Here is a 27,174-nt window from a genome sequence, read left to right on the forward strand (position 1 = left end):
AATGTCTAATCTACAATCTTCCGCTAGTATTATTATCTTCGGATCCTTTATCAAATTTGATCCAAGCAAGCAACAACTACGAATTATTTCAAGTGGATCGGTTATATAAACAAAATATAATTCAAACTGAAACTAACATTATGCAATATAATCTTTTTATTTTATTTACAATGATAATAAATGAAATTCACAATGAAGAAAGATGAGTGCAGAAAAAAATAATAAATAACAACTATTCTACTTTCTTTTAATATCATCTTATCATTATGTTTCTTCATAATATCATATCATTCTAATGAATAGAATGTTATTATGGTGAATAATGTGTATCAAGTGTATAAACAATGATTATAGTGTAATTAACAAACGGTCAATATACGTATACTTCTAGAAAAAGAGTAAGAAAGAGAGATAGAGAGAGAGAGGAAGAACAATAGTTAATCAGACGGCGGGATTGTGTTTCCAATTTTATTGGGAAAGAAAAACACAACACTTCATTAGATATCATTATCGGAGTGAATGGCCTGTTTATTCAATCTTGTTTAACTAGAATGGATCGTTCTTAATTTTTCTTTCGAATATATATTCCATTAAGTTCGACAATTTAAAAAGCACATTGAATAATGATTGTTATATGACAAGAAAGTACAACAAATTTGTTTGTGAGATAGCAATTATCAATATGTTTACTTTGATAAAGTTGTTATGTGAATTAGTTTTGTGTTGGCGCTGAATGAAATACATAAATTTATAAATATCTATTTGACATTATGTAACTAAATGAGTTATAGTACATCTGTACGTTCATCCAATACACTTTTATATATATATTTATTTATTACGAGTTAATAGGTATATTCATATGGAACTTCGATTATAGTTGATTCAGCTTGTGGTTTTAAATTAGGCTGATCAATACACCACTGATTAACTGGATCTTCATGTTCAATGAATAATTTACATTCTTCTGTAGATACTGTATTTAAAATTTCATTAGGTTGATAATTCTTCACTGAACTTGGTAACCATGACGGTGGTAATTGAATATCAAGATTAATTTCATCAGATTTACCATGAATTGATTGATTGTTTACAGAAGTCCAATTAGAATTTGTATGATATGTTGAACAGTCAGATTTCTTTTGTAAATTTGAACAGTTCTCGTCTACATTAGATTTTTGTTGGATTGTAGGAAGTGATGAAGACCATGAATTATGTGAACATTGTTCATCATTATGAATAATATTTTCAGAATAACTTTGTTGTTTACCATCAGAATATGGTGATGAAGATTTCGATGAATGAGTATTACATTGAGAAAGGGAATGTGACGAAAGATTACAACTTACATTATTTGATTGTTCAGTTAATAAATGACTTTGAATATTATTAACTGGTACGTGATCTTCAGCTTGAATAAAAGTATTTGTATGGTGTTCATTGGTTAATTTAGGTGCAGTGTATGTTAAATATTGATGAGTAGAAATTTTGATAGCTTCATCATCAGTTAATTGATTCATGGATTCATTAGAATGAGGTGGAAATTTTGACTTTAAATATAACTCACAGCTTGTATTACTATTATTTAAAGGAAAAAATCGTTTATCATAATCATTAGTTCTTCCTGTGTTCTTCTGAAAGTTATTCATTTCATGTGTTCTATTTTTATTAAATTCTAAATCTTCATTTTGGTTGATTGAATGAAAATGTTGAGGATTTGACTGTATGGAATGTGGAATATGTGAATGATGACTGTTGTATTCAATTTGATCGGATGACAATTTCGATGTGTCACCACAATTCAACGAATGTGAATCTTCTTCATAATCACTTCCCTAAAGATTAGTGGAAGCAAAAAAGTAAGTATCTCTCATATGAAAGGAATCATCGATTTTGAAAATAAAGTATAAATAAAGTGCAAATCATATTTAGAATATCTAGTCAGACGAGTTTTCATGAGTCGATTAGTTGTTTCATGCAAGAAATTCGACTGGAATAACTTTTTATTAGTCAGTACAGTATTGTGGAGATTGTTGAATTTCAGTTAAATCATGAACCGATCTAATCTACGCAACCATGAGAAACCTGGAAACAATTGATGGCCGTTTCGTTCTTGCATTAGACTCCTCAGCTATTCTCATAAACGAAGACAATGGAAAACTATCAAGCAATGTTGTGGATTAAGCGGAGTTAGCCATTAACACCGTTGAATACCAGATCAGTGGTCTACAGGTTGAGGGTACTGGTGCTACTGGTTCTGGGTTCGATTCCCAGATGCGAGGTAGCGGATGCGCAATGTTGAAGAGTTTCATACTATGACGAAATGACCGTCCACGGCTTACTAATTTTACCAGTTGTCTAACTTAGATCAGTTCGTGATTTAAAAGAAGCTTTATAATAACTATAAACGGAATATCATACATTGAACATTCAAAAAATTATTACAACAATTTTAGTTTTATAACAATTAGCTCATTTATAACAGTGGTAATACATATTTCGGTGGTAAATTAGACACACTTAGACATAAAATAAAATGAGCGGTATTTATATAATGAGCTTAAAACTCAACTGCTCCGACCCTACCTAGTTTTAACCATGTTGTATTTGGTTTCCAATCATAGTTTATAGGTAACCATAAGTCAAAAAACAAACAAAACAGTACACAGAACTTAATTTCTTTTGTATCGTTTGTTCGAATCTTCCCATTGATGTTTAGGACTACAATTGATCAGTCTTTTATTGGCACAAAACTTTGTGAAATCACTGAAAAACATTGAAGTGAATTTAAGCCACTAAAAATTAATATATATTACTTAATAGTTTCAAATAAATTGAGCACTGGATAGAAGACTAATGATAAATACTATTTTCGGTTATTAATTTAGTTTTAAGAAGTGGCTTATACTAAGTTACGAAACGCCGGCAATACAATTTTTCTACTTGTTGGGATATAAAAAAAGGTTTATTACATTTTAAGATATGCGGTGTTATCTATTCAAAAGTTTGTGTAATCTTAAGATCTCCATAAGTTACATCACAATTGACGATTTCCAGTCGACCCGAATGGCAAGTCAATGTAGGTCCTCCGACTCTTTATGAAGTTGAAAAAGCTGTGGGAACTCTGAAACGAGGGAGAGCAGCAGGACTTGACAGGTTTACTCCTGAGATTTTTAAGGATGGTGGTCCAGTATTAGCAATGAGATTAACCGAAGTCTTAGGTAGAATTTGGGAACTGCACGTAATTCCATTTGACTGGTCTCAATCACTGATTGTACCAGTCTATAAGAAAGAACAAAAGTCCTCTTATGACAATCACAGAGGAATCAGTTTGACTAATATAGTGTCTAAAATATTAGCTTCAATAATACTTCGATGCTTAACTAAAGCTCGTGAAGAGCAGACTAGAGAAAACCAGGCTGGTTTTCGACCTGGACGTGGTTGTATAAACCACATACTCACACTACGTCAAGTTCCAGAACATAGACACACATTCAGACGCCCCACAATGGTAGTATTTCTCGACCTTAAGGCGGCATTCGACTCTGTTGATCGTGAGGTTCTATGGCAGTGTTTGTCACTGAAAGGAGTACCAAAGAAGTACATTAACCTTATGAAGGCTGTCTACTCGAACACAACTGGTAGAGTGAGAGCTTATGGCGAACTGTCATCAGAATTGATTACCTCAAGTGGTGTTCGTCAGGGCTGTCCACTCTCTCCATTGTTGTTGAACTTTGTCGTTGACGTGCTTTTAGATATAACAGTCCTCATCTAAATTTTCAGGGCTTGAACGTCTACCAGGAGATTAACTTGTTGACTTAGAATATGCCGATGACGCTGAAAAAATGCAGAGTCTTCTGACCACTCTAAGCAACAATGCAAGCATGTTCGGCATGCGATTCTCTCCCTCGAAATGCAAAATGTTGCTTCAGAATTGGGTAACATCGACACCCGAACTAATGATAGGGAGTGAAGTAGTTGAGCATGTCGACCGCTTCACTTATCTTGGAAGTCTCATCAGCCCTTGTGGTCTGGTGTGTGACGAAATCTCAGCACGGATACAGAAGGCTCGACTAGCTTTTATCAACTTGCGTCATTTATGGTGTAGGCGAGATATCCGTCTATCAACCAAAGGACGTGTTTACTGCTCATCAGTTCGTTCCGTCCTACTTTATGTTATTGAAACGTGGCCGGTAAGAGTAGAGGATATTTGTAGGTTAATAGTATTCGATCATAGGTGTCTTCGAAACATTGCTCGTATATCCTGGGACCGTCGAGTAAGTAACACAGTTGTTAGGAAACGAGTACTAGGTAAGGATGGCAAATCAACTGATGACGTAGTGAAACTTCATCAGTTGAGATGGCTGGGACACGTGTTACGTATGCCCAATTACCAACTGCCTCGACGTGCGATGTTCAGTGGTATAGGAGTAGATTGGAAGAAAGCTAGTTGCGGCCAGACCAAAACATGGAACAAGTCCATGAAGTCACTGATAAATCGACTGAGTCATGTTGGTAGGTGTAGACTACCTGGTTGGGGACCGCGAGATGATAGCAACCGATGGTTAGAGACCCTGAATGACATGACTCGAAATCGTTTGCAATGGCGCAGGTGCATCCACTATTTGTGTTCTTCCAAATTCTAATCTTCTGAATTCTTCATATATATTTGTCCTCTTTCCAAATTTAGTTCACTGTATCATACTCCTTGAATAACATCTTCAAAACCTAATCTTTCCGATTACTGCTTAAATTCTTACTACCTCTACCACTATGGGATTTGAATTGACAACTGCATCTCTGTGCTAATGTGGTATGGCAACTCGAGCCGATGTACATGCGTACGAAGTTCTACGTTGTTACTGACTGACTGACTGACATCACGATTCCCCTCTTACGTGTGCGGTTTCTCATAACTGTTATAGTGGATTTATAATATGCACCAAACTACTATCCTAAATCAGTTTATGAATAATTATGATTGTTACTGTTGTTAGATTGTACGTTACGATAACTAAAATGCAAATTTGTAAACATTAATAACGATTTTGGTCATATTCCTAATAACTGTTATGTTCCTTGATAAGTACATGTAAGTCATTTTTATGAAACGCACATTTATATAGTTCAGTTAGAGAGCCCTTTTAGATTTACTGCCTGTTTTAAACCCGATTTAGTTACCCCATTCCATAAAAATGAATCTTGTCGAAAATAAAACTCTGACCAACTTAGAGATACGAATTGGATGATACTATCCGACACTTAAACAGAAGTAGTTCAACGCTACATTTAAACATATTAGTCAGCAATTGAAAGTAGCTCTATATTTACTTCAATTTCTGTTTGTGACTAAATATGAGTAGTTTTTTATAGACAAAAAAAAATTCCTACCATTTGATCATCCTCAGGTGTATCATTCGTTGTTCCATTAAGAAATGCTGTAGGATCTTGTCCTTGACGTAGAATTTTCTTCAATTTGGAACGTTTATTTTGAAACCAGATTTTAACCTTTGAGTAGAAAAACGAACAGAAGTAAATAAAAAACTATATATATACAATGTGTAGACTAAATACGTTTACTTATCTAGTCATTGTTTCCTGAGTAACAAGTTATGTTTGTCATTAGATTGCAATCCAAGTGTGCAGATGAAAAGCCTTGTTCAATATTCAATATGAGTGGAATATCTAGCGCTTTCAAGCAGTTCTCCGTCCATTTAGTATGTTACTATCACACTAGTATGATTGATTTGCATGTTTTCTAATTGTTAATCTTTCGTTATCCACTTAAAGTTCACAATTATAAACAATAGAATCAAGAAGAATATAATCAAGTGAAAACTAATTTTAATAGTTTGGCAGTAATGCATCCATTGTTGAAGATTAAAACTCCTTGTGTACTAATTAACACTAGGTTATAATTAGCTAAAACAACTGTTAAATGTCCAATCATATATTTAACTACTGATGACACATACATAGAGGATTAATAACAATCAGAATAATTAATCAATCAAGTACACTGAATTCGGTGTTCATTACATACATCTGTGAAGATTATGCGGGCTCAAAATGTATGTTTGTGATTTTAAAGAACATATTCTAGCATATTAATATGATCAAAGAGTATATATACATATATTCTTATGAGTAAATCCTCTCAGCAGTTGATTGATTCGGGGACAAATTTTCTCCGATCAAATATTTTTTTTTACTCACAGTCAAAAAGATACAACTATCTTACCACCTACCCAGTCACCTAATCATAGTCTTTTTCAGTCTCTTTTACTATCTATCACTAATAAAAACAATTGATGTAATTCATTTTAGTATATATTACTGTTTTACAGTAGCATACTGTCATAGAGTAAGTACAATGGGTCAAGGTCATATGTACATATATGACATGGATATGAATCAATTGTCTCTGCTATTTGTGAAATAATCGATACATCAAAGTCCTCTTGTTAATTAGTATTTTTATGAACATTGATTGAATATTTAACCAAACTATTAATGAATATCAAAGGCATTTAAAAAGTTGTTTCATCCTAATATAAGACCCATTAAAAATCTGCGATCAAACATCATAACCAATATGTTATCTATAAACTAATAATTCGTCATCACTTCCACTTGATGACGGCACATCGATATATCACAGTCAGAAATGTTACCACCGAGCTACTCAGGCCGTAGATTGATTTTTAGTATACGATCAACGCTAAGAAGTATTCGACATTGATGATTTTGGTCCATAACTAGTGGCCGATTAATTGTATGTATCAATTTATTCCTTATAGTTAAGATTTGTTCACTTCATAACATTATATTAAATGGACTATTAATCTTTACAGTAATGTACGAATGTAGTATTCCTTAATTTGAACATTAAGGTGTCATTCTGAACAACAACAAATACCAATTATTTCAATGTATTTATAGTGTATCTATCATTTACTGGATACAATTTATGACATATAGAGTTTTTGAAGCATTTCTTATATTACTGTTGAGATTATGCAAATTTAATTGTTCAGAAAGGCTCGAAATAAATGATGTGCACAATGTCAATCAACTCAATAAAAATTTTAATCATTTATATAAGGGGATTTGTGAATATTGTAGAATTTTCAATTTAGATTAAACTGACTTTACCTAGACCAGCATTGGAGACAAATAAGCACTGGATGGTCATTTCGTCGTAGTATGGATATCCTTAACAGTGCGCAACCACAAACCCATGCATGAGAATCTAACCCAGAACTGTCGATCTCACGTGAGAACACTTAACCTGTAGACCACTAATCTGATATTTAATGGTATTAATGTCCAGCTTCAATTAATTTATGATATTGTGCAGCCCTCGTCCATTGCCTGTGATAAGTAGCTGTTTCAAATACGACATGGTTGAGGCAATGGATCAGCGTTGCGCAATATCGTGAATTTATTGAAGTTAGACATTCAAACTATTAAGTGTCAGCTCAGGTAGATCAAAATTCTTAAGTTCTATTATCTATGTGTAGGCTGATTAATATACACTAGAACGAAACAACCATCTAGTGTTTCCAGCTTTTCAATGATGTTCTAAATAAGATCAGTTTGTAATTCAAACTAGGAAAATTTAAATCAGATGGCAATAATCTTCTTGGCAGTAAAACGTCTTTTAGTCCTAACAATACCTTGTATTTTATTCTAGAAAACCCACATTATCAATTTATGAAATTCAAATAAACTTTTTTTAAGTTCGTTAGTAGCTAACGACGGAAACGAGGATGTGAATTTTATTCTATTTGGATACGCCTGTATCACAGCGTCGATGTTTACGTTACGGTTTATTATTATTATTGTTATTATTATTTTTTTAATTATTGGCTCTATTATATTATTTTATATTTTTGGTACACTATCGAATTTCACAGATTGAAATCATGAGTCAATTGAAGCTAGACCACCATGGAAAACCAGGAAGCACTAGATGGCCGTTTCGTCCTAGTATGGAACCCCTTCTGATAATAATCATCTACTCACTAGTGACTGATTTCGAGAGATACTCCTGGAGTCCTAGTGAGAAGCCGTTACCAGTGGAGTTCAACTAGGTCTGTTGTGAGATAGTAACTCACTGAAGACAATGGTATGCGGTGGCGCAACTTCGTGGATTGGTTGAAGTTAGACATTAACACCGTTAGATGCCGGCTCAGTGGTCTAGTAGGTTACGGCCGTCCAATGCTTCTAGGTTTTCCATGTTGGTCTAGCTTCAACTGAACCATGATTTCAATTTGTGAAATTTCTAATATCTCCACAAACCCCTTGTGAAAATATCGAATTCTCAGCAAAAAATATTTCAGCAAGTCCCTGTCTTTTATTTCTTGATCGATCCTTGAGACAAATATTGAGTAGTCGCCAGTTAGATGTTAACCGTTCATGAATCAACATCTTGCCAGCAACCATGATGTTTTTGATTGAGCTCTTTTATAACTTGTACAATGTCGTAAACTTGTCACAAACTCTCTTGAATAGGTTATGCAACCAAATAGGCATAATAATGTGTTAAAACAAACAAGAAAACAGATAACTTGTTGAAATATCCAGATGGTAGGAACAGGTAGCCCATATATTCAAACATGCTATCCAAGTACCTTTTCCTTGGAATATGAATGCATTCACCACTGAACTACTACTGAATTCAGATAATCACTAGCTTATACAATGGATATTCATATTAAAAGTTACAAAATTTAAACAAATGTAAACCCTTTCTCGAAAATTTAATTTATTATTTTATAAATATTAACCACTTAAATAGTTTTTTTCTTTTTGTTGGTTTCTCAAATGTTTCTTGCTTGTGTGAAATCACTGTAAACTGTATTCAAGTTAACGAAAATGATAAAAAATAACTCCGTATAAAAAAAATCATTTTTATTTTATTTCTATGATAATTAACCCTTATCATTACTGATTTTTTGCGTACGTACTTAGGTATGTATGTGTATATATGTGTGGGGGTGGGGTGGGGTGGGGGTAGGGTGGTGGTGAGGAAGTGTTATGTATGTGCGCAACAATATAAAAACTAAGATAATCTATTAATATATTCCTTTTCTCTCTATTTTGAAAGTATTTCGGTTACTGTCCTGTTTGTATGTATGTTATTTCTGTGTTTTCCATATTCCATAATAAACTATTATATGAGTTATTTTTTTATTTTAAAAAAAATATCGAAAAGATAATTGCTCTGTTCATTTTTCACTTCTTCAATTTATATTCCAAGCAATTGATGACAATGAACTACTCATTGAGAAGAGAAGTAGCCTGATTCACTTCTATCCTCTTATCATATGAATATATATAACGCCTCTATTACAAGTCATTCATGCACACATACATGAATCTATAGATAATAATGATATATGAATGTATAAACATTTTTTTGTCTACAATCTACAAGTTGATAATCTTAATTATCTTAGATAAGTATATCGGTTCTTATTTTAATTGTTCACGTGGGTGTATGTATGCATAGAAGAGAAAAAAGAGAGAAGGAGAGAAAGATAGGTAAGGGATAAAGGTAAATGAAGAGAAAATTAACCTGAATAATTACTTTGCCAATATCTATAATAATTAAGTATATGTTGAAAATGAAAGAAAACCCCATGTGATGTCATACCATAAATATTATTTCATTTTACTCATATAGATAGAAGAAAATATGAAGAAAAAATGAATAGGTCATGCGGTTCGAATCTTACAGGGCGGTATCATGGATGCGCACTACTGAGGAGTTCCATACTAGGATGAAAGGGCGGTCCAGTGCTTTCAGCTTTTCTATGGTGGTCTAGATTCAATTGACTCATGGATTCAACTATTTAAATTCATATACGGATAGATTATGGAATTGAATAATAGACGAAATTTTAATCTGAACATGGGGATTTATTGAAAAATTGGGAGAACTGGACGGCTGTTTCATCCTAGTATGGGACTCCTCAGTGGTGTGCTTCCATGATACCGCCTCGCAAGTTTCGAACACAGGACCTAACAATTTCGCAAGCGAACGCTTAACCTCTAGACCACTGAGCCGTCTGGCATCTAACGGTGTTATTATCTAAATTCAACTAATCTACGGAATTGAGCCACCGTTCACCATTGTCTTGAGTGAGTTACTATCTTACAACAAACCTGGTTGAACTCCACTGGTCACCGTTTCTCATTAGAACTCCAGGAACTATCTGTTGAAGCCAGTCACTAGTGAGTAGATGATTATTATCAGAAGGGGGATTTTGTGGAGATTTCAGTAATTTTCATGAGTAATGAGTTAGTTGAAGCTAGACCACCATGGAAAAGCTGGAAGCACTGGATGGATTGAGAACTATACACGAAATCAAATTTAATGATTGAATACAATTAGTATCCTCATTTCTAAATATATCATTCATGAACCTATTTCGCTTTTCAACCACTTTTCATTGGTTAATATCAATTTATAAGGTCCATTTCAGATGTATTAAAACGAATTCAGAATAGTGGTCCATAGGTTAAGACATTCTATTTTAGCCCACTAAGTAATCCAGACGTTTTTACATAAAGGTTTGTGATCCTACACACACATCACGTGTACTTAACAGAATCGATGACATAACAGACGAAAGTTGAATCGTTTACCTATGATGACATCACTTCTGATCCATAAATTGTAATCATATTCGGTTTTTCTTTAGAATAAAATTCAACATAGACAGATTTTCTAGTGATATATAAGAATATAGATTTATTTTGTAACTATATTCTAATGGGACCCCTCTGGGGCTACTGTCAGTTACAAGCCCGGATAAAGGAGGAAGTCCTGTAGAAACGCTAACCAGAAAAAAACAATATTCTAATGGAGGCAGTCAAAAGTAACGTAGACTATAACATATTTGAACAGTCGTTTAATTTGACTCATTATTGATCATTGGCAGTAATATAATAAATGGATTTAGTTCAGAGTAACTCATGATGTGAAAAAAAACGTTATGCTCATCAGTATAAAAGTAAGATAGACAATAATCTCAAAATTGAAAATCCACAAAATAACTGATACTATTAGCAAACAGTTGATCTTACAAAAAAACTCTAATTTGATTATGTAGTCAAAATTTCGAATACTGACTGCAAAAATCTCGACATGAACAGGTAAATAGTGAACTGGATGTCATAAGCAAGACCATAAAGATGGTAGATGATACCGGAAATAAATCAAAATGAGAACTGAACACATAAGTTTTTAAATTATTTATTTACAGTTAAATTAACATCCGAATTTGTAAAACTGGAACTAAACAGTACTTGATACCAATTAATTCAATGATAATTTATTGTCTGAATACATGTTTGCAATATTATAGAATACCACGACCATAAACAACAGCTTTAATGAATTTACTAAGTTGTATAATCAGTCATAGTCCCCAACTGCTGTGCTGAGGCTGAGGTTGGGGCGAGTCAGCTCTCCCTCTTCAAATGCTCTCACATGACCTCATGTAAACAATCACTTTCAGGGAAGTCCTACTCATTGCCTTCTCGTGAACGGTGTGTTATCTATGAAATTGAGAGGAAGAAAAGCGAATGTCTGGCGCTTTAACCGGGTTGATGGATATGGAAGTTTCAGCTAAGGGAGTTGCAAAACTCTGATTTCAAACCCTCGGTGCATATAGGCTCCAAGATCTTGAGAGAGTAATTGGAGTATGAAGGTATTGTTCGCCACCTGGTAACATGGACCTGCACCTCCTGACGTTGCCCCACTGCCTTGTAGATCAGACCTTTAGGTCGAAGGCTCCAGGTGTGGCCCCCTAAGAAAACCATCTGCTTAGGTCTGGATACCCATATAGTTTCACAAATCATGTGAATTGTGTAGTGCATATGTATTCGGTGCCCCTTTGTACCAATATTTATGTGTTCAAATAAATAAACAAAATAATTGGTCATTCTTATTTGCGATAAACGATTGGAAAAAATCATTTTCGTATATCACTCACGTTCTAATCAATCAAGTACATAATCAACATGTCACTGAGAATTTAGTCTTCTAAGTAATACACTCACCACATGGGTGAACGAATTATGAAGTAATAATTAATATGAATAAATTTAAAGATATTCAATCATTCAATTGTTACACCGAACCCCACTTTACCTATTTTCTTTTTTATCTCTTAACATTCAAACGTAAGTAATGTCCTTAAGATAATGAAGAATATTTATAGCTCATGATGATGTTTATGATAGTGTTATGTTGTTGGAGTTGAATGGTTTAATCGTTCCATATTAAAACAAAACGGACGTGCAGTGCTTCCAGGTTCTCCGTGACAGTCTAACATTGATTGATTCATGATTTCAATAATTACTCGACCACCCTATACTGATAATTTTTATGTGCTCAAAAGTGACTAGCTTCTAGAAGTAATTTTCGGAATTATAGTGAGAAGCCGTGACTAGTAGAATACAACCGAATCGACAGTTAGCCACCAAAGATAATGGAAAGTAGTTGCACAATGTTGTGGCTAAATGTAAACACTAACACCGTTAGATGCCAGTTCGTTGGTCTAGATGTTAAGTGTTTGCGTAAGGGTGGAGGGCCTGGGTTCGAGTACAGTATGAGGGTATGAGGGATCATGAATACTATACTAGGATCAAACGACTGTTCAGTGCTTCTAGGTTTTTAATGATGATCTAACATTCATAAGTTCAAGATCTCAATATAAACTTATAATTGATAAATAAACCGGATAATAAGGTCGATTTTCAATTTTTTTCAAGTTCAAAGTTGAATGCTTGGATTATACAATCACAGATTTCTAAACAAATCAGTTGTATTTATGATGACAGACCATAAACGTTTAGTACTATTTACATTCAAATAGTTCATGATCCCAAAACAATTTCTCTTCTGTAAAAGAAATATAACAAACATGCACACACACACACAACGTTTGTTTGTTGCAACATTATTCATAATGATATTTTGACAGTATAAAAAGAGAAAAGAATTTTTATTATGACTGTTGATTATTTCTCATATTTCGTGCATTTCATCAATAACATTGTTGTTGTCATCCCGGTCATCATCATCATCATCTAGATGATAATGTCGTGACAATTCAAAGAAGAATGATCTTACTTTAAAGTAACATATTTAATTCGACATTAACTAAACAGATGGTCAAACATATGTATACTTCCACTATAAATCCTTCACAATTATTCATGATTACATAATTATAACAGTTCATTATCAATGTTAACCTTCAACTCGTTCTTCATATACAAATTATGTGTATTGTAAAGAGTAGGATAGTTTATACAGCCAATCAATAGTATTACTGAACTCATTCGAACTTTTTTTTATATACACATTTAAACAGTTGTGTATACACGTGTAGGTGAGGATGATTATTGATGAAGCGAATAAACAAGTTCCTTTTAATCCAATCAATCAATGTTCATCTCACAGGTAGATCAAAAATTGATTAAGATTTAAGTTGATTAGTACAGATTTTGTTGAAATGAACTGTAGAATGAAATCTTTATTTATACTCGTATATTGATTAACTTGTCTAATTATTATGTGGATAAATAAACGATTGGTTGATGTTAGAAACTATCACCATTGGATGCCTGCTCAGTGGTCCAGTTGGTTAAGCGTTCGCGCGCGAGACCGAAGGCCCTGAGTTCGAATCCCGCGAGCGGGATCGTGGATGCGCACTGCTGAGGAGTCCCACAATAGGACGAAACGGCCGTCCAGTGCTTCCAGGTTTTCACTTGTGATGGTCTAACATCAATTGGTTCATGATCTCAATAAAAAAATAAACGATTGTCTAAGGATGGTTAAATTACGTTTCAGTCTAGATAGTTGGGTAATTCCGCAAACATACATACATTTAAAGAAATATGATCAAAACTGATATTACAAATCACTTTTTGTTACTTGAGTTTCATTACATTAAGATAATCCTAGATAATGGAAACATATATATATATATATATATATATATATATATATATATATATATATATATATATATATATATATATATATATATACATTGATAATCCATCCATCATTTCATGTTAAATCACATTCACTGAGAAGTAGCATGATACATTTAAACAACTCAATCTAAACATGATGCCTGAAATTATCATGCTATTCCATAACAAATATTCAGTGTTATCATCAATGATATTTACTCATAAATTTGTTTTACTGGTCAGTCAACATAAAAAGCAAACTTCCTCGATCTCAAGTAAAACAAAAACGGGTTGGTAAACTCTATTAAAAAAGTTATATATGCCGGCCCAGTGGTCTAGTGGTTAAGCGCTCTCGCGTGGGACTTGTGGGTCCTGGGTTCGAATCTCTTGGGGGGCGGGATTGTGGATGCACACTGCTGAAGGGCTCCACAATGAGACGAAACGGCCATCCAATGCTTTCAGGTTTTCTATGGTGATCTAGCTTCAATTGACTCATGATCTCAATTCAACATGAATGATTTACAAAAGTTTTGTTATTGTTTTCATTTCATAATGAAAATAATTCTCATATATGATTATGATATAATCAAGATAAATACTTACTTGTGTTTGTGTTAAGCCAAGTTGTGATGCTAAACTTGCACGTTCTGTTAAATTTAAATACTGGGAATGAACAAAACGTCGATTTAACATTTGCAATTGCCATATGGAATAAATTGTACGCGGTTTACGTATTTTTTTATTCTTTATGATAATATTATTATTATTATCAGTATTATTATCAGTATTATTAATATTACTATTGTAAACATTTATTTGTGATACATTATCATCTTGTGGTGAAATGGAATTTGTTTGGGAGAAATAATCCATTGATGATGAGATTGGTGAATGCTGTGATTCATCGTCTAAAGTAAGAAATATGTGTAAAAGAGAAAGAGAGAGATAAATAGGTTAATATATGGTTTCTGAGTAACTTATTTAGTTTAAAGTAGAATAAGTTAATAGTGAACTGGAAAATCTCCAAAAAAATTATGTAACACTTAAGAGTTGATTTCATTAATGAATCAATTTTGAATGATGGAATGGTTACACAATGTAGATTATTATATTCTAATTCAATATTGTACTTGTATCGTGTTCAATCACAATACAATGTGATCATGAACTCGATGAAAAATATATAGGGACTATGAGGAAGTTTATTTATTTATTTATTTATTTAAACACATAAATATTGGTACAAGAGGGCACTAAATATGTATGCGCCACACAAACCAATGAGAATTTGAAGAGAGAAAAAAAGAACAATAACGAACAGATTAGTGTAAGGTAATGTAATAATAATAATAATAGTAATAATTGGAGAAACGGAAAGGTACAATCAGAAGAAATCTTTCAGCTAAAGAAGATACAACCACTTTTCATGAAGAAAGTAAAAGAAGGTTACAGTAAGATCACCAATGGCTTCTACCGTGAGCCATATCTAGTAACGTCTCTAGCCACTGTGTCGCACCATCTCTAGAACCCCAGCCAGAGAGTCGTGAAGGACCAACACAAGCCACGACATCATGTCATACACTGACCACCTCTCCGCTTCTTCCAACCAGTCCCAGAGTCAGCAAATAATGCATGACGTGGAATTCTCTGGGACGACATCCGTAGAACATGTCCAAGCCACCGAAGTTGATGTTTCAAAATGGTGACACCAATTGCATTATCGTCATTATGCCCGAACACACGATGCCGAACCTCTGCATTACCGATATGGTTTTGCCACTGGATGTCAGCAATCCTTGAGAGACAACGATGATCGAACACAGAGAGTCATCTAACATCTTCAACTCGAAGAGGCCAGGTTTCACAAGCATAGAACAGAACTGCTCTCACCGACGCGTTGTAGATCCGAACTTTTACAGACAGACTGACAACACGAAGACGCCAAAGATGGCCCAGATTGGCACAAGCCACTCTGGCTTTCACTATACGTGCATTGATCTCATCAGTCACGCCACCACCAGCACTTATGCAGCTCCCCTGATACACGAACTTCTCGACTACTTCTATCTGCTCACCATTCAGAGTCAGTACAGGATTAGAATCCTGCCAGTCTTGTGGAAGTACTTTGCACTTAGGAGCTGCAAAGCACATACCATACCTACGGACACTGATTGCCAACTGATTAAGTTCAGATTGCATGACTTGGGCATTATCGCACAGTAAGAAAATATCATCGAGAAGTTACAAATTAACACTGTATTATCAATTCTTCAAACTTTAAAAATTTCTGATAATGTACAATTATATGATATCAGCAATTTAAAAATCCCCATAAACTATTCAAAAATGAAGAATATTTGAGCGAACAATTGTTTTCAATAACTTCATCATTATACTCTACCATTTATAACACATAACATTGTCAAATTCATCAATATATGCCTTAGTTTTGGCATTTGTAAAATGTCATAATTATAGACTTATAACTGTACTAGGACCAAACGGCCGTCCAGTGCTTCCAGGTTTTCCATGGTGGTCTAGCTTCAACTGATTCATGATTTCAACCAGTGAAATTTCTAAAATCTCCACAAAACCCATTCTGATTATAACTGCAGAGCTTGATGATGAAGTTATTGAAAACAGTTGTTCGCTCAAATATTCTTCATTTTTGAATTATATTATAAATAGATTATTGAAGCAATAATATGGTCAATGTTGATTTTACTTCATTGAGAAATTCATAGTAGAATCAACTTAGTTCTGACACCTTTGGGTCATTATTTATGGGCTACGCTGAACTATACACTTGTATACAACAAATCAATAATCTAACATTAAAAATCTAAATTAGTCAATCAGTCAAAGTTAATAGTAGAGTCTGACATATGTGTACATTGGTTCAAATTGCCATACACTATTAGCATAGCAATATAATATTGTTCAGGCAAATCTCATAGTAGTAGAGGTAGCAACAATATTAATAACGAAAAAAGTGATTAGACATCAGAGATACAATTCGAAGAAAATATTAATTGCTGAAGTATTATCAGGAAATTAGGAAACTTAAGACGTAAAGGAAGACGAAAATACTTGAACACTAAATAAAACAATACCTAATTTACTCAACTATAGATTACAAAGAACTTCAATATCTTTTAACTTATTTAACCGAGTATGTATTTATACGCTCAACTTTGTGATCACATTGTATCAGGTTTAATGATCTTTCCTAGTTGTTCAAACCAAGATTATGTTTTAGTGATTAAAGCACTTAACTTTTAGACATTAAGTTGTATGTTCAAAACCTATTGCCTTTATTTCTGTATAAATAGTTTACAATGTCACTATAAGTCAAGAATCGTTCGACCAATATCAAAGTGAGAATCTTCAATACCAACGTCAAGGCAGTTCTACTGTACGAAGCTGAAACTTCTAGAACTACAATAACCACCATCAAGAAGATACAAGTATTTATAAACAGCTGTCTACGTAAGATACTCAACATCCACTGGCCGGATACAATCAGCAACAACCTTCTCTGGGAGAGAACAAACCAACTTCCATCTGAAGAGGGAATTAGGAAATACGATGGAAATGGATAAGACATACATTGCGGAAACCATCAAACTGCGTCACGAGGCAAGTACTAACTTGGAATCCTGAAGGGAAGCGGAAAAGAGGAAGGACAAAGAACACATTACATCGAGAAATAGAAGCAGATATGAAAAAGATGAATAACAACTGGAAAGAGCTGGAAAGGATTGCCCAGGACAGGGTTGGATCGAGAATGCTGGTGAGCGGCCTATACTCCTTCACGAGGAGTAACAGGCGTAAGTAAGTAAGTAAGTAAGTATAAGTCAAGAATAAGTCTGTACATGAAAAAAGAAACAATAATAAAGTGGACTAGGGTTTGGAACTACTAGACCATAAACTTATATATACGTCGAATTTAATTTCAAGACTAATTATCTGAATAATAAATAATTTGAACATATTCATATTAGATCCAATAACAAACAATATTTCCGTAAACAATGTGTTTTTAGTAATTCCACTTTTAAGACCTACAGTCACAAAACAATAAAGTGTGTAATACTAATAGTTGAAATCATGAGCCAATTGAAGCTAGACCACTATAGAAAACCTGGAAGCACTGGACGGCCGTTTCGTCCCAGTGTGGGACTCCTCAGTAGTGCGTATCCACGATCTCTCCCTCCCGCAAGATTCAAACCTAGTACATATCAGTCTCGTGCCAGGCGCTTAACCAACTAGACCACTGCGCCGGCATTCAGTGGTGATTATGTCTAGGACGAAACGGCCGTCCAGTGCTTCCAGGTTTTCCATGATGGTCTAACTTCAATTGACTAATGATTCCAATCTGTGAAATTTCTAAGATCTCCACAAACCCCTTCTGATAATAATATATATGATCAAGTTATCGGGTGGATGATTTTAATGAATTGATCTGAAGTCAATTATAATAGTGTCTTTGTGAATTGTTATCTTGTATGGAAAAGCTATCATTTAAATTTCTAAAATCAGCATGTTGCTGTTTATTTTATGCAACATTGATTAGTATTTCGCTATATGAATCAGAAATGTAGTTGTTATGAAGCGATTAACTTAGGTCTTCCAACACACCTAATCATGGATTCTGGGAGCTGAGAAATAACACTAGTATTTACTTAATTGCACACTATTAGATCCCGGTTCAGTAGTTTAAAGATTGAGTTTTCGTGCGCGAAACTGAGGGTTCCGGGTTGGATTTCCGTCTATGGGGTCGTGTATGTATGCTAACAAAGAGACCCATGTTAGAAGGACATGACCATCCAGTACTTCTAGAATTTCAAAGGTTGTTTGGTTCATGATCTTAACAAATTCCGAGTGCATTAAACCTCTATATTTAATATGTTTCGGATACAAGTATATTGAAAAATATTTTTATTTGACTACGTGTTACTTCCTACACTAGAATTAACAATTATTGGAGAATTTAATATAGACATAATGTCCAAATTTCATGAACTAATGTTAATAAATGAATTATTGAAAAACTTCTGAACTTCTGGTATGTTGTGTACACATTCTTGTCGTATTATAAATTAGGATTTTTAAAAAGGAACACACACCCATTGTTCAGTATTAGGATCCATTGTACTGAAAAAGGTGGGGAGAGTTAGCTCTCTTATTGCATTATGTATGTATCATCTTTACGAGAGTAGTCATATTCACGGCTTTTACACGACAAGAGTGTTTTTAATGAAGTTAAGAAAGAAGATCCTACTAGAAATTCGTTAAAATTGTAATACCAACTGAGCTCACATTTTAATTTCAATTTCTTCATATAAGGTATGAAGATTTCACATAATCGATAATAAGTATGTAATCTGACGATTTTCATGCTCATTTTACACACGCGCATACATTCACGAGTAGACAGACTTAACGAGTCTCATTGTCCTGATACATTAACATAGTTACTATTTTGTTAAATATGACTCGTGGCGATAAAAATTAACAGAAAAAGGGAAAATAAGTTTTTACAACTAAATACATGAACAACCGTTATCCAGATTGAGAACGCAATATAAAAAGAAAATGAAAAAGATTTAAGTTGAAGCACTTCTATACAAAAATGTGAAAGTGTGTTTATATGTATGTACGTATATGTGTGTGTGCATACATGAATTCCGATTTCGTCTTGCATTGATAGTAAAAGCCAATTATATATATGTATATTGACTCCACCTCACCCTCAGGGCTATTCAACAGATGATTTTTTTATCTTTCCCTTAAAAAAGTCTGTCGTTTTCAACTTTTCTTTAAAAAAAATTATCAATAGATAATTATAGGCTAAACTTATTTCTAGTCATCTTTTTTTTACCATCATCACACTCTATGCAGCTATCCCACCCCCACTTAGATGTTTCCACACATATACATACTTATCTTTCAGTTAATTTTTCCTTTGTTTCCTTCTGTACTACTTACATTCCGAATTCAAAGTTTATATCAGTAGTTGATAACATGTGTGTCAGTGATACAATCGTATGTATGTGAATGTACAGTTGTGTTAACTTCATGGTTGATAAGCGGTTCGGTTAACATGAACACACGGTATATCTACCTTATTAAATTGTAATCAATAAACGAAATGACGAAAATCTTTCTCTTTTAACTAAGAAACAAACTAGGCATGTTTTCACACTGGAAACTTTTTTTTTATTTTTCCATAAAACCGTCTGTTCTAGATAGTAACAAGAAATGTCGTTTTTCTACCGATATCATGTATAAATCGGGAAAGAATTTCAAGAAGAAGAAGAAGAAAGAGAATATATACTTTTTAGACACATAATCAAGCTTGACATAAGAAAATAGGCGGAGTTTGTATGGTTACGTGAATGTAAGTCTATAGGCCTTGGTTACGTATGTGCGTAAGTGTGTGCGACTATAGGTATGCAAGTATGGAAACAGTCAAATGTTATCTTCAATGAAATGTTATACGAATGACAATATATTAAAACTATTTTACGCGATTAAGTAAAAGATTGTTTGGAGTTTTAGTACAATTAGACAGAGATTGTAGCTAGAGTTCAAACTAAGCGCTGTAATTGATAAATAATCTAATCAAATGGTTCAAAATTAAATGGTAAGTATTTTCTTACTTTTGTTGTAAGCATCTACCTTACTTCCTACTTTAGAACTAGATTTCATTGTGTTGTACAGAAAAAACTGAAAATATTCTGATGTGGATCCTGTGCGTGTTCGAGTTATAGCCTGTAAATGAACTATCGAATTGAGGTAAAACAGGTGTTTTTGTTGGTATAGTCAAAATTCGTGAGTCATAACCACTCACTAGAATTTATACGCTATCTGACAAGGCTTCATTGAATATAAACTTTGAACAACGTTGAGGTTTTTACTCCAACATTCCTACCACATCCATATAGCATAGTAGTCTATTATTTATGGCAATCAGTTTTGAGAGTATTTCTACATCTTTTTACTTTGATTAAAATTCTATAAATTGAATAACAAATTGACTAACAATAAACGATGATTAGTTCCTAGAAGCTTGATTTGATGTTAAATTGTTAGAGTTAATTATCTGATGGCTCGAAATGTAAGTTTCTTACAGTATCAAGGTGGATCTACCACTATTTGGGTCAGTCAAAATGACAATCAAAGACGTCAACATTGTAATGTTTACATGAAATCATTTGGTTTAAAAGATTTATTGTAAACTTTATCGATAAAGTTTGATGAACTCTATAAATTAGACAATATTATCCATGGTTACAATGTAAACTTGCATGTTGTCTTAAACATCTAAAGATATCATTTACCATTCTGACTACTTAGCAATAATAATAGTAATAATAATAATAATAATAAACACTCCACCCTTCATCTATGTATATAATAAAGAACTAGCAATATCGTCAATTTGTAGTTCTTTTTTACAATTCAGAACGAGTAATTACCTGTACATGAAATAAACTAACTTTGCTAACGCTTAATTAAGTCAGATTTGAATTAGTTTGTTCATTCGAAATATATATTTTGTTTAAATTAATTGAGAAATAAAATTCAAGTGTATCTTATTTGTGTTTTTTTCTTCTTTAAAAATCAATAAGATTTAGTTACTAAGATCCTTTGTGAATAGGATAAGTCAAATATTACCAGATTATTATAACACTTGTAAATTACCAGATATTTATGTATATATAAGACATAGTAACATGTTAAAACCAGTATCAAACAGTAATGTATTTAATGAACCTTTTTTGCTGTTTTGATCATTTCAACTGTTGATTTAACCGTTTAGAAACTAATATCGACTATTTGTTGACTTAGATCTTCAGCTACTAGTGGTATTATTATTATTATCAACTTCATATATTTCCTTTTTTGCCACACATAATCATACTCATTGTATATTAATGGAAAAGATTGTTTTGATTGTACAATGATAGCGCTTCATTGAATATAGTTAATTAAAGCAAATTAAATGTTATTTCATTTTTACAAGTTAGAAAAACAAATAGAATTATATAAAATGGACAGTGTCTGAGGGGGAGGGAGGTTGAAAGAATCATTGTGAATCGGAAACCAATGGAAAAATGTTGTCTTATGACCAAGAAATTATAAAATCAATTTGAATTTTAAGTATGCATTGCTGATAGACTCAATCCCTGGTCGGGGCGTGGATGGTCATGGTTAGAGTATTTCCTACCGGTATAAAGAAATTTTCCTACTGCTTATTTATAACCAACGCATGTAAAATATCAAATTTTAGATCGATACATGATATACTGAAGAAAATGTATATTTTCTGTGACTATGTAATGATAATGATGCAGCTTAGTTATATATTTGATTTTTCAGGCACATAATTTCCTGACTGAATGACTTTCCTGGCTGTTTGAACAAAAGTAGACAATACAGCAATTGAAGGCGACTGCTACCGCTACAATAACCTTTCGTATTCTCCATTATACTATACATCAATATTTGTATATCATTATCAAACAAATGCTAACATATTTATTTGTTCTAGATATTCATTTTGTACGTAAAATATGATAATACATTTTCGATAGATCCCCTTATTGAAAATAATCATATGCTCACTAATGGCTAGTTTCAAGATGGGTTTCCTGGAGTTCTAGTGAGAAGCTATGACTAATAAAGTTCAATTCGTGTCGGGTGGGAAACAGTTATCCACCTCAGACAATAGATGGATAGTTGCACAAGATCATGGATCGACTGAAGTTAGATATTAACACCGTTGGATACCGGTTCAGTGGTCTAGAGGTTATGTTCGAGGGCGAGACCGAAGGTCCTGGGTTAATGTCCCGTGTGCGGGATCTTGTATGCACAATGCTGAGGAGTCCCATACTAGGACGAAGTGGCTGTCCAGCACTTTGAGATTCTCAATGGTGGATTCAACTGGTAAAAAAACTAATCTTCAATCAACTTTTTTTAAAATAAAACTTCTTTCAAGACTGTTTTTCTAGTATTCATAATGTTGTTAATCAAAATGAAGGTAAAAACATCTATACGTGCTCATTTACATTGTTTGACCATACTTTCTCTTGAGAAAATAAAATATAACTCTGATTGACTGTGTCTGGCATTATCAACAATTTACAAACCATGTTAAAATTGAATGAAGCTTGAATCTACAGCTTAATGTTATATCATCATCCCCAATTTTCAAACAACTTAGACAGAAAATAATGACATCATCTACTTAGAAACCAAGTATAAGTTATCGTATTAAAATCATAGACTGATCTGAGTTGGACAGACATTTAAAACCTGAAAACACTGGATAGGAACTCCCCAGCAGTGTACATCTGCGAAACTGTAAGCGGGAGTCGAACCCAGGTCCATCAGTCTTGAGCGCGAACCCAAATCCTCTAAACCGGTATCAAAATGTGTTAATGTCTACGTTTAACCAATCCAACTCATTTTACGACCATTTTCTATTGTCTTTGGTGGGCGACTCCCGATACCATTTAGCCTCACTAGTCACGGCTTCTTACTACAACTCCGTGAACTTACTCTCGAAGCTAGTCTCTAGTGAGCACATAATTGTCAATATGGAGTTGTGTAAGTTGTTATATTTTATTGAATTCATGAATCTATGGTGGTCGAAGTTAAATTAGTTCATGATTTCAACCTCCTTACTAAAGTTTATTGGTAAAGAATACCAATTAACTACTCACATCCATATTGTATCGGTTTCTTGAACTTGGAATGGGGCATCGTTTAAAATACAAAATATTTTAAAACTACTTAAACTACTAGTTCAGTCTTATTTTACTGACATAAAGTTATTCCTTAAAACTTGAACTTTGATGTTTTTGGTATCCGTTTTTTTCAACACCTTTTGAATCAATAATCCAAGTACACTAAAATGACCTATTGATAAGTAATCGATTGCAAGTTAATTTAAAAAAAAACCAAATCTACAACCAAACAACAAAAAATATGAAAAACATAATTTAAATTTGGTTACTAAGGTTAGATTTCTTTTTTACTTGGAGACAAAAAAAGTGAGCTCAGCTCAAGTGTAAGTTTATTTGACCCTTTCCTTTTTAAATGCCTACACAGTGAGAGTTTCATGGAGTGATCAAATCATAACTTTGTTAGTAATATCTTACGTAAGAATCTAATCGTTGTTGATAAGACGTTTTATGTTTGGAGATAGTAACTAAATAATGCAATACGATCTATTACGTAATTTGCATGTTTCCAAATCTACTCACAGTTGCGTAATCCATGTAATTTAACAACAGGTGACTATCACTCATCGCTCATGACGGGACTAATTCAAATGAACTGAGATTGATACATATGCATACAGTAGTGTTTGTAGACCATTCAATAGAGAATAATTGAGGTTAACTAAATCCCTTAATATGTGTTCAAAGTTTAGCTCTTAATAGCTACACGACAAACGTATTTGATAACCATATAGTTGCAGTTAATTTTCAATGAATGTTTATGACTCGTAAGATTATGATCTGGTCAGCAACTTAAAAGTGTAATCAAATCAATAGTATGAGAAAGGATTACTTTATTAGGTTTTGTCTTTTACATCTTAACAAATCTATTATTTACCAAATCAAATATCTATGCGCCACACCTCATCAATTGATATGTGTAAGAGCTGGAATACTGCTCGGGCCTCCAAACTAAAGCAGGTGGGTTTCTTAGGGGGCCACTCTCCGAGCCTTCGGCCTAAAAGTTTGATCGAGGTAGTGGAACAATGCTAGGAGACATAGTCCTTTGGTAGCTGGTGACCAACAATAGGTTCATACTCCAGTCGCTCACTCAGGATCTCGGAGCACATATGCAGGATTTTTCAACTACTCCATATCCACCAACCCATTTAAAGCGCCACACATCGACTTTTTGCCCTCTCAATTTCGTAAACAACACCCCGTTTGCCAGAAAGCAGTGAGTAGGAATCTCTGGAAATCGCTGTATACGCGTGGTCAATATGAAAGCATTTGAAAGGGATAGCTGACTATTCAACCTCGAATGTACCAGGGGATTTGGTGAATTTAGTCTTCTTAAAAAATGTGCTGATCAAAATTGAAAGTGTACTTCTTACATATTTGACAGTTGCTTAGTAATTTTGTATGAAGATCACCAACGAAACGGTTGATATTTGATTATATAGAAGTAAGTTTGCCGTGGAACATCAATTTCACCAAAAATACAAGTATGCTTTACATATAAATACCTGATTACACGAAATCTAATTTCAGAATATACAGTCCATTACCTCCAACTATTTAATATGGTTTAATTATATTAGTCAATATATTTCGTGATAGTTTTAAGAAGTTCATTTCAAAACCCTATTAATTCAAAAAATTCCTTTAACTGAGATGTTCTAACTTGTAGCATTTGTTGACAATTCATGAATAAACAATAAACAATCTTCACAATACTCACCACCACTACTACGATCATTTTCATAACAATAACATTTTAACATAATAAAGACAGTTTCATCTTAGCATGTGACTATAAACATGTGAATATTGAATAAAAATACTTTTTGAGATTACAAACCGAAGTCATTAGGTAATTGCTTCGCCTTAGCATGTGACTCTTCACTTATGCGCGTCACGACTTCGTTGCGGATTAAACCGAAGAAATTTAAGTCTCACCACCTGCGCTTAACGATTAATATGGAATCGGAAGCATAAGTATTATATACATATATAGGCTTAAGTTATAAGCGTCATAAGCAAAGTTGGTTTGTGGCTAGCAGTGGGATCCATGACATACGTTTCGTCCTACTTGGGTCTCCTCAGTTGTATGTGCCTGCTACTCAAAGTCCCTAAGTGAGCATCTTTGCTTATTGTGCTTGTGTCTTAAATTATTATTTAAAAATTTCATTAACTCACTATTTTCACAATTTTTGTCAATTAAATCTTCGTCATTATTGACTTTCAACATATTTGATGTTTCATATAAATTATTAACAGATTTATTTTTGTTTATATCTTCTTGTGATCTTGTATTAAAATCATAATTGCTTGTTGATTTTCGTTTTAAATTTTTCTGGCTACAATGATTACTATGAATAGTATCGGTAGGAGTATCCGAAATAGATGATGTAATCACAGACGATATAGTAGAAAAGGAATTTTTAACAGTTGTAGCTGTTAGAGTTATACATGGTGCATTGACATTATTACTACTCATATGAGATGAAAATAAAGCATTACTTATGTGTAAATTAGTAGTGTTTGTATTCATGGTAACTAATGGTGAAGATGATGGAAGTGATATCTGAGATTCAGTAATAAATGAAGGGAATGTATTTGACAATCTTGACTCTAACATGATGTTCGATTCTCCTTGACTGTGTTGTTGTTGTTGATGGTAATAATGAGATGGTGCACCAGTTGGTGAATAGGGTGGGAAAATTGACAAATTATATGTAGGATTATATGAAGGATGTGAATATCGAAATGTTGTATTGCACATATATCGATCATAATAATTCGATAAGTGATTATCATTATTAGTAGTAGTAGTAGCATTAGTAGAGTTATAAGTAGTACTTGTATTATGATGATGAGATGAATGATAAGGAAATATTGGATAAGAATTGAGTTTATGCCAAAAATTATAATTTGAAACATTTGGTACATGTTCTAACGAATGATTATGCATTGATTGTGTATGAATAGTATCATTTACATTGAATTGACGATTCATATCATTATTTATTTCATTATTTTCAGCACGTAAATCACATGGTATAATAGAATTTGTACTATTACAATTTCTAGATGAATCATATTCATTTGTATGTTGTACATTATCTAATTTTAAACGTTTCATTGACATTTCATTAGATAATTGATTTAAATGTTTTGATTCATTAATTAATGAAAAATTATTCAATTGTTCTATTTGTGAAGTTAATTGTTCATTTAACATAGGTGTTGTTGTTGTTGTTGTTGTTGTCGCCGTTGTTGATAAATCATTATTAGAATTATAATGAAAGAATGAACTAGCAACTGGATATGATAATTTTGATGTATTATTATTATTATTATTATTATTATTAATTTGTGAATAATAATTTGTATACATTGGATTTGTATTCATTAATTTAGAAAATCCCAAATCCAT

General features: G+C 33.1%; 1 protein-coding gene across 1 annotated transcript; it reads right to left on the reverse strand.

Annotated features, from left to right (window-relative positions):
• Window positions 1-845: 845 nt before the first annotated feature.
• On the reverse strand, window positions 846-27,174 carry DLX1 (distal-less homeobox; the record flags this gene model as incomplete). Its single annotated transcript, XM_012941765.2, has 4 exons — window positions 846-1,835; window positions 5,392-5,508; window positions 14,605-14,909; window positions 25,935-27,174. 4 exons carry the CDS (start codon window positions 27,172-27,174, stop codon window positions 846-848), a joined length of 2,652 nt encoding a protein of 883 aa, XP_012797219.2.

This window comes from Schistosoma haematobium, chromosome 4 (assembly GCF_000699445.3).
Source record: "Schistosoma haematobium chromosome 4, whole genome shotgun sequence".
NCBI classification, from domain to species: Eukaryota; Metazoa; Platyhelminthes; class Trematoda; order Strigeidida; family Schistosomatidae; genus Schistosoma; species Schistosoma haematobium.